We start from the raw sequence: 9,570 nt of genomic DNA on the forward strand, positions 1-9,570 counted from the left end.
TTGGGCGTTGGTCGGAGGGGGTACTGTAACGATCCCGGCTGTCTGAGTCGGGTCCTGTCTGGTGACTAGTGTTCCTGTTCGTAATCTCCAGTTTCCCGAAGTTGGGAACGCTCCGGGAGCGCTCTTGTTTTCCGCACCTGCATCCCATCAGCAATCTGCACACCTGGTCCTGATCATCACCCTTCTTAGCTCTGGCCGAACATCCAGTTCCTGCCGGATCGTCAGCTATGAACAGTATGTTTGTCAGCGTATCAGCCTCTGAGCCATTAGTGTTAGTTTTGTTGTTTTGCACTTTGTGACTTGCTGTGTACTGACCTCCGTTTTTGTTCTGTCTGCAGTCTCTCTCACCCGAACCTTCACCCAACCTCTGCCTGATGGTCGGCGGCTGCCGAGCCATTACCGGACCAACCACTGCACCCTCAACAACCCATCCACGCCACCCGCTCTGTTCCCTGGATTATTCAGCCTCACTCGGAATCTATTAAATAAACACTCACCTTTCTCTCAACGTACCTTGTCCTGGTCTGCTTCTGGGTTCTGGCATAGTAAACCGTGACATAACCAATCAATCAATCTTCAAGCATAACCAATCAATCAATCTTCGAGCATAACCAATCAATTCAGCTATTGTCAAATGAAATGCAAGATGGAATCAGATAGGATATTAGCACAGGAATTGTTATTTATTTGGAATGTCCACTCATGTAGCTAATGAACATGTTTTTTATGTGTTAACACCATATCTTATGTCAGGTACTTAATCTGTTAAAGCTATATTTTCCAGAGAACATGTATTAGTCACCCTCCAGATGGGTGAATTTCATTATTTTTTTTACCCCATTAGCTTCATCAAGTCAATTTGCACCCAGTTAATGTGCCTCCTCTCCTTTGCTGAACATGGATGCTGACAGGGTTTTCACTTCAAAACTGCCTGCTTTTGTCCGAAATAGCACCCTATTCCCTATATAGTGCACTAAAAGTAAAGCATTATATAGAGATTTTGGAATTAAAATGTATGGTAAAACTTAACTGAAAGCTTGCAGGTATAATTATTTGTTACTTGTTATAAGCCTTTATAATGTCTAATGTCTTATCGCCTTTATATTGTGTGATTAGATTGCTTTAAAATATGTTATGTCTTTTCAGTGGTAAAATAGTCTCTCCGAAGTGGAAGTCTTTCAAAGGCCTGCGGCTGCTCTGGAGAGACAAGATCCGTCTGAATAATGGGATCTGGAGAGCTTGGTTCATTCAGTGTGGGTTGACTTCTCCATTCCTTTCCTCTCTCTCCTCTCCTCCTCTCACTACATTCCTCCTCTCTTTCACTCTGAATGTCTTGCATGTCTTCTGTCGTCCCAGGGTTAGGGTTAGGTTGTTTAATCTGATAACAGACAAGGAGAGCATTGTCAAACACAACAGAACTGATACATCGACTCTCTACTACAGTACGATCAAACAACAAAGAGAATAGTGCCATAGCTGTTGAGGCCCCGAGTGGGATCCCTCCTACAAAAACATCTGTATAATGTGGGCTGAATGGAATTTTCAGACGATGCAGTGCACTGCTTCCTATGCCACAACACACTGATTAAAATGCCATTACTTTATGCACTTGATGTTGAAGCCACATTTTGAACAAACAAACAAATAAAACAGAATTGACTGATTTATTGAGAGAATTTACGCAGTCCATTGAACCACGAACCATGAATCCCAGCCATGAATTATTATTATTATTATTATTATTATTATTATTATTATTATTATGGTAAGCATGTTTTTGTTCCTCTTCACCATGGTCCAGACGTGGAGAAGAGGAAGAACCCTGTGTGTGGGTTCATCACCCCCCTGGAGGGCTCAGAGGCCGACGTCCACTGCAAACCTGAAGTAGGTGACCTTTGACCCCCAAGGCCTAGTGAGAAAGTAGCCTATGCAGCCACAAAGACACATTGACTGCCTCACAGATGAGCCATTATATTGACCTGATACTCTAGTGGCCGCTCTAACAATTAAAAGAAATGTCTTATAAAATGGAAGGCAGTTAATAAAATAAGATATTAGCTGGACCATTCTAGCCAGAGGGCAGATACGCGTGTGAACAACAGGCACGATGGTTTCCACTAGTTACAGGCACAAAGACAGAATTGGCTATATTGTAAAAATTCATGAAAACAACAATTTAAGGTTAGGGTTAGGCATACAGTGAGGGAAAAAAGTATTTGATCCCCTGCTGATTTTGTACATTTGCCCACTGACAAAGAAATAATCAGTCTATAATTTTAATGGTAGGTTTATTTGAACAGTGAGAGACAGAATAACAACAAAAGAATCCAGAAAAACGCATGTCAAAAATGTTATAAATTGATTTGCATTTTAATGAGGGAAATAAGTGATTTGACCCCCTCTCAATCAGGAAGGATTTCTGATTCCCAGGTGTCTTTTATACAGGTAACGAGCTGAGATTAGGAGCACACTCTTAAAGGAGTGCTCCTAATCTCAGCTTGTCTACCTGTATAAAGACACCTGTCCACAGAAGTAATCAATCAATCAGATTCCAAACTCTCCACCATGGGCCAAGACCATAGAGCTCTCCAAGGATGTCAGGGACAAGATTGTAGACCTACACAAGGCTGGAATGGGCTACAAGACCATCGCCAAGCAGCTTGGTGAGAAGGTGACAACAGTTGGTGCGATTATTCGCAAATGGAAGAAACACAAAATAACTGTCAATCTCCTCGGCCTGGGGGCTCCATGCAAGATCTCACCTCGTGGAGTTGCAATGATCATGAGAACGGTGAGGAATCAGCCCAGAACTACACGGGAGGATATTGTCAATGATCTCAAGGCAGCTGGGACCATAGTCACCAAAGAAAACAATTGGTAACACACTACGCGTGAAGGACTGAAATCCTGCAGCGCCCGCAAGGTCCCCCTGCTCAAGAAAGCACATATACAGGGCCGTCTGAAGTTTGCCAATGAACATCTGAATGATTCAGAGGAGAACTGGGTGAAAGTGTTGTGGTCAGATGAGACCAAAATTGAGCTCTTTGGCATCAACTCAACTCGCCGTGTTTGGAGGAGGAGGAATGCTGCCTATGACCCCAAGAACACCATCCCCACCGTCAAACATGGAGGTGGAAACATTATGCTTTGGGTTGTTTTTCTGCTAACGGGACAGGACAACTTCACCGCATCAAAGGGACGATGGACGGGCCATGAACCGTCAAATCTTGGGTGAGAACCTCCTTCCCTCAGCTAGGGCATTGAAGTGGGTGGGTATTCCAGCATGACAATGACCCAAAACACACAGCCAAGGCAACAAAGGAGTGGCTCAAGAAGAAGCACATGAAGGTCCTGGAGTGGCCTAGCCAGTCTTCAGACCTTAATCCCATAGAAAATCTGTGGAGGGAGCTGTTCGAGTTGCCAAACGTCAGCCTCGAAACCTTAATGACTTGGAGAAGATCTGCAAGAGGAGTGAACAAAATCCCTCCTGAGATGTTTGCAAACCTGGTGGCCAACTACAAGAAACGTCTGACCTCTGTGATTGCCAACAAGGGTTTTGCCACCAAGTACTAAGTCATGTTTTGCAGAGGGGTCAAATACTTATTTCCCTCATTAAAATGAAAATAAATTCATAACATTTTTGACATGCGTTTTTCTGGATTTCTTTGTTGTTATTCTGTCTCTCACTGTTCAAATAAACCTACCATTAAAATTATAGACTGATCATGTCTTTGTCAGTGGGCAAACGTACAAAATCATCAGGGGATCAAATACTTTTTTCCCTCACTGTACAGTCAGCAGTGTAGTTAAGGTTTTAAGAACATACATTCTAGAAATAGGTGGGGTATATGACTTTGTGGCTGTGGTAACAAATGACGACCAGGCACAACTCCCATATAAAGTGTTTTTTCACAAAGTTGCCGAGATGTCACGTGTCCTACTTATCAGTGCACTTGTAACAACCTAATCATTACTGAACTTCTATTTGATCAAATAAGCCATTCTATTTTTTTTGTCAACCAAATTCGACACTCTCTCATTGACCTCCATACAAAAGCTCCTCGCTTGGGTGAGCAAAAAAATAAAATAAATAAAATAACTCCACCTGCTGGAAAGACAGACTTTACCCCGTTATCCCTCGGACTTCGCCTCTTCCTCTCTGACTGTCTGAAATGGCACCATGTCCATATTTTGTGCGCTACCCGTAGGGCCTGGTCAAATGAAGTGCACCGTATAGGGAATAGTGTGTAATGTTGGACACACCATACCTATTAACTCCTATGTTTTTTTTGTTCTCTGTTGTAAGGCTATAGTTCTAGAAGGCAGCTACTGGAAGCGTGGGATCGAGGTAGTGATCAGAGAATACCACAAGTGGAGGATCTATTACAAGAAGAGGGTGAGTGGTGATCATTTTGAACATAGACAAGGATCCCATTGATACACGTTATCTTTTTAATGTTATTCTCCAATTGTACTAAATTCAGTTTCTTCTTCGTCCGTTGTAGTTTCAGAAAAACAAAGATGACCTTTTATCAAAGCTACAGAAGGTAAGATAAATAGTTAATTCTACTTTTAGTTTCCCTCTTTTTGGAACAGGCCTTGACAGTTTGGGCACTCCTTAGATTGAGGAGAGTTTTCACGTCTCAATAATTATATGTTTGGTCAAGTATGAGAACTGATCATCCTCTGACAGCTGATTGTTTGTGCCTTTAAGTTTAGCCAAACATGGATGTGTGTGTGTGTGTTTGTCTATGTTTGTGTGATATTGACGGAGGGGATCAGTGACCCAGTGATATTGTGTTTACCTTTAGTAGGTTGGAAGCTCACCATATGTGAGTCACTCAGACTCTGCTGGCCTTGGTCAGTCTGAGAATAAAAAACAGTGGGAGGCAGGAAAAAGAAAATAGGAAACATGCAAAACGACTTGGTGATGATCAAATTCTCCCATTTTGATTGCCTTCGGTGATAATACCTTCTCTAATCTCTCCCTCTCGCCCTCCCCCTCTGTCAGTAAACTTTATCAATCTATGGTCATGTGAGACAATAATGCGGAAAGAAACCGCCCTACAAATAAGGAACTTCAAATGAATAAATGAGGCTAAAGATGTAGACAGAGGCACACACCCATCTCTCTCTCTCCCCCTCGCCCTCTTTATCACGGCTCAGGAAAAGATCCAGATGCAGACAGTTCGAATAAAGGACGTTTATTATATAAACAGGGGGCAGGCAAAGGACAGGTCAAGGGCAGGCAGAGGTCGGTAGTCCGTAAGGTACAGAGCGGCAGGCAGGCTCCGGGTCGGGGCAGGCAGAGGTCAATAATCCAGGGCAGTGTCAAACGGTACAGAACGGCAGGTAGGGTCAGGGTCAGGCTCAGGGTCAGGGTCAGGGTCAGGCTCAGGCTCAGGGTCAGGCTCAGGGTCAGGGTCAGGCTCAGGGTCAGGCTCAGGGTCAGGCTCAGGGTCAGGGTCAGGGTCAGGGAAGGCATAATGATCAAAAACCAGGAAAACTAGAAAACAGGGCTCAAGCAGTGGAGGGTATGAAAAACACGCTGGTTGGCTTGAACGAGACAAGACGCAAACTGGCAACAGACAAACAGAGAACACAGGTATAAATACACTGGGGACAATGGGGAAGATGGGCTGACACCTGGAGGGGGTGGAGACAATCACAAAGACAGGTGAAACAGATCAGGGTGTGCACACTCTCTCTCTCTCTCCCCCTCTTTCTCTCTCTCTCCTCCCCTCTCCCTCTCTCTCTCTCTCTCCCCATTCCTCTCCCCCCTCTTTTCTCTACTCAACCTGTCTTTCACCAAGGATGTGGCTTCAGACTTTAATATGTCATTTAATCCAAGTGACCCACTTGCTGATTAGGTTGCATTGTTAAGCCCCGGGGACATTTTAAGGCCCTTTTTGTTGTCCTCCTGGATTTATGAACTTGAGTGATCACGTCAGTGTGACGTCAGCATCACACTGGGTCAAAAACAAATTAGCCATCTTGGGAAGAGGATGGGGTTTAGGAAGAGAAGCGTTGAGATGAGGACGGGGAAGGAAGGAAGAGGATTGAATCCCCCACCCTCTTCTACAATATGCAGTAACATGGTCAAGTGAAGTCCCCCACCCTCTTTAGAAAAAGTGCCAGTAACATGGTCAGGTGAAGTCCCCCCCACCCTCTCTATAGATGCAGTAACATGGTCAGGTGAAGTCCCCCACCCCTCTATAGAATGTAACATGATCAGGTGAAGTCCCCCACCCTCTCTACAATATGCAGTAAAATGGTCAGGTGAAGTCCCCCACCCTCTCTACAATATGCAGTAACATGGTCAGGTGAAGTCCCCCACCCTCTCTACAGAATGCAGTAACATGGTCAGGTGAAGTCCCCCACCCTCTCTATAGAATGCAGTAACATGGTCAGTGAAGTCCCCACCCTCTCCTATAGGGAGTGCAGTAACATGGTCAGGTGAAGTCCCCACCTCTCCTATAGAATGCGTAACATGGTGCAGGTGAAGTCCCCCACCCTCTCTACAATATGCAGTAACATGGTCAGGTGAGTCCTTCCACCCTCTACAATATGCAGTAACATGGTCAGGTGGAAGTCCCCTGTCACGGATTCTACGAGCTGCTCCTCCTCCTTGTTCGGGCAGGCTTTGGCGATCTTCGTCCCGGAGTACTAAAGCTGACCGTTGAATGTTTCTATGTTTGATTGCTTTTGTCTGTCTATTGCACCTCGTGTCCAAGAGTTTTCTGATTATGTGTTCTATAGTTGCCTGTTTTGTATTGGTTAGGTTGTGTGTTTGTTTTTCGCATGTCCGTTAGTGCTGCGTGTTTGCTCCGTTGTTGTTTTGGAGTTTACGCACAGTTTGCGTAATCGCTTCGCCTCTGTGTGTTTTTGAGGCCGTTTATTGTATTTTCGCCTAGTGGTTAACTAGTAAACTTTGTTGGACTAAGCTTGGGTGTCCTGCGCCTGACTTCCACACCACACTTACATCAGCCCTTGACACCCCCACCCTCTTTACAGAATGCAGTTACATGGTCAGGTGGAAGTCCCCCACCTCTCTACAATATGCAGTAACATGGTCAGGTGAAGTCCCCCACCCTCTCTACAGTATGCAGTAACATGGTCAGGTGAAGTCCCCCACCCTCTCTACAGAATGCAGTAACATGGTCAGGTGAAGTCCCCCACCCTCTCTACAGTATGCAGTAACATGGTCAGGTGGAAGTCCCACCCCTCTCACAGTATGCACATGGTCAGGTGAAGTCCCCACCCTCTCTCTACAGAGATGCAGTAACATGGTCAGGTGAAGTCCCCACCCTCTCTACAGAGATGCAGTAACATGGTCAGGTGAAGTCTCCCACCCTCTCTACAGAATGCAGTAACATGGTCAGGTGAAGTCTCCCACGTCTCAACAGAATGCAGTAACATGGTCAGGTGAAGTCTCCCACGTCTCAACAGAATGCAGTAACATGGTCAGGTAGAAGTCCCCCACCCTCTCTACAGTATGCAGTGCAACATGGTCAGATCTCCCCTATGCTCCTTTGTTGTCTCCCCAACTTATTCTGTCACCCTGTACGTCTTATTCACCTTCTCCATCCTTTCCTGCACTTCCCACTGCTTTTCACCTCTATCCTACTCGATATCGTGATTGTCTTACTTTTACTGTAAGAGTTAAAAAGTACCATTACCTAAAGCACAAAATGTATTGCATAGTGGGAAATCTATACATTGATGAGAAGTCTAGTAACGTCTGTTTCTGATGAAGTCTAAGGTTCTGCAGGTCCTCGTAACACCAGGGGTGTGTTCATCAAAAAGCAAAGCGGGGCAAAACATTTAGTGAAAGGAAACACTAAAATAGTTTTTTCTTATTGGCCAATTCAGTGATAGGGGCCTGGTTGCTTCGCGTTGGTCCCTAATGAATACACCCCTGATCAGCACCAGAGATAATGTTTGGCTGCGTGTAAAGCTCTGTAGTCACGGGACTGTACTAGATAGAGAGATACAGCACAGTGTGCATACATGGCAGAGCATTGGCGAGGACTGTCTGGTTCAAAGGAACACAAGCCGGGACAAACCTCTATGGGCCGCGAAAAGCCCAAAGATCACTAAAATCAGCTCACAGTATTCACACAACTTCTGTGGTTTAGCTTGTCTTGACTCTAAACTAGAATTGTGGACAAAGTTGGCGGATAAAGCTGGTGTAGGGTCCTGTTTGTTCAGTTCATTAATTACTCTATCATTTAGATTGAAACATGGTAATTATTTTTTTAAAGTGAGGGAAATAGCATGTAATTCAAAGAATAACTGAATAAAACTGAAAGAATAGGGTAGTGTTTTTCGCCGAGGTTCATTCCGTCCGTGTGTCTGCAGGAAGAGCAGGTGGTTCTTCCCGTGTGTCCGTCTGCATGTCAGTGTGTGACTGACAGAATCAGGTCACGGACAATAGACTGCTGCTCCCATTGAAATGGAGACACATCAAAATAAATACATTAACAATCCAACTCACGATGGAATCAGGTTAGGGGGTTAGTGTTTTTTGCACAATATTGCAAAATCGCATTCACACCTCACCTTACGCCCTTGCCAACTCACACCTACCTTCGGCACATACACACACACACACACACACACACACACACACACACACACACACACACACACACACACACACACACACACACACACACACACACACACACACACACACACATACATACATACATATATACATATACACATACACATACACACACATACACACATACACATATACACATACACACACACTTCATGAAAAAAACTAAAAAGGCAAACAGGGGTTTGCAAGTCTTTCTTCCTCCTCTTCTTCTTTCTTCTTCTTCTTCTTCTTCTTGCTCCTGCTTCTTCTTCTTCTTTCTTCTTCTTCTTCTTTCTTCTTTCTTCCTTACCTTATTGGGAGGGAAATTCCGGTCGCCTCCTCTGACCTTCTTTCAAAGGGTTTTGAGAAGAAGGCAGGGACCCCACAGTATGGGAGGAATTGAGCTTTTAGATCAGGTTCTTCAAGGAAGAGAGGAAGGAAGGATTAATTTCCCCAGAGCATTGGAACACGTCTTCATGCGTCCCCACCCGTCGGTCCTCAGGGTCAGATCTGCAGGGCGGAGCTGGATAAATGGTCCAGTCAATACAGAGCCAGAGGAGGCCCAGATCTCTGACCTGGACTGCTTCCTGTCCGAGATCCTGGACACCGTGTTCACCGTGACCCGTGAAGCTCCTGCTCCCTGGGCCCAACGACCGACACCACAGTGAGTACCACAACCACATGGTCCACTCTACTTACCTGTCCGACAGGTAAACAACCCATCTCCCTACTATTCTATTGATACTCTAAAAGGAACAAAGTAACTGTCTACGCCGCTGTTTCCCCTGGGCCAACGACCCACAACAGTGTGGAGTGTGGTAGGCTGTGCACAGTCCCTCTCAATACACTGTCTTGAGTGATACTTAAACTTAAATCCCGCGAAAGTGAAAATTCTTCAGGTGACAAAAGAAATAACAAAACTCCACTTACTATTTATCCAATCTATGGTCATAGCTGAGACA

At 44.9% G+C, this 9,570-nt stretch overlaps 1 protein-coding gene across 1 annotated transcript; it reads left to right on the forward strand.

Annotated features, from left to right (window-relative positions):
* Nucleotides 1-574: 574 nt before the first annotated feature.
* LOC123490445 (carbohydrate-responsive element-binding protein-like) lies at nucleotides 575-9,182 on the forward strand. Its single transcript, XM_045220481.1, has 5 exons — nucleotides 575-1,253; nucleotides 1,802-1,884; nucleotides 4,307-4,396; nucleotides 4,506-4,547; nucleotides 9,111-9,182. The coding sequence occupies exons 1-5, from the start codon at nucleotides 1,130-1,132 to the stop codon at nucleotides 9,180-9,182; spliced, it is 411 nt and encodes a 136-aa protein (XP_045076416.1). The 5' UTR covers nucleotides 575-1,129.
* The last annotated feature ends 388 nt before the right edge of the window (nucleotides 9,183-9,570 follow it).

This window comes from Coregonus clupeaformis, unplaced genomic scaffold, assembly GCF_020615455.1.
Source record: "Coregonus clupeaformis isolate EN_2021a unplaced genomic scaffold, ASM2061545v1 scaf4001, whole genome shotgun sequence".
NCBI classification, from domain to species: Eukaryota; Metazoa; Chordata; class Actinopteri; order Salmoniformes; family Salmonidae; genus Coregonus; species Coregonus clupeaformis.

Bases quoted from the DNA above. Each gene is read 5' to 3' on its own strand.
- LOC123490445 (XM_045220481.1), top strand. From the start codon at position 1,130: ATGTTATGTCTTTTCAGTGGTAAAATAGTCTCTCCGAAGTGGAAGTCT. The intron at 1,254-1,801 runs GTGGGTTGACTT...ACCATGGTCCAG, and splicing joins GAGAGCTTGGTTCATTCAGT to ACGTGGAGAAGAGGAAGAAC. The intron at 4,397-4,505 runs GTGAGTGGTGAT...CGTCCGTTGTAG, and splicing joins GGATCTATTACAAGAAGAGG to TTTCAGAAAAACAAAGATGA.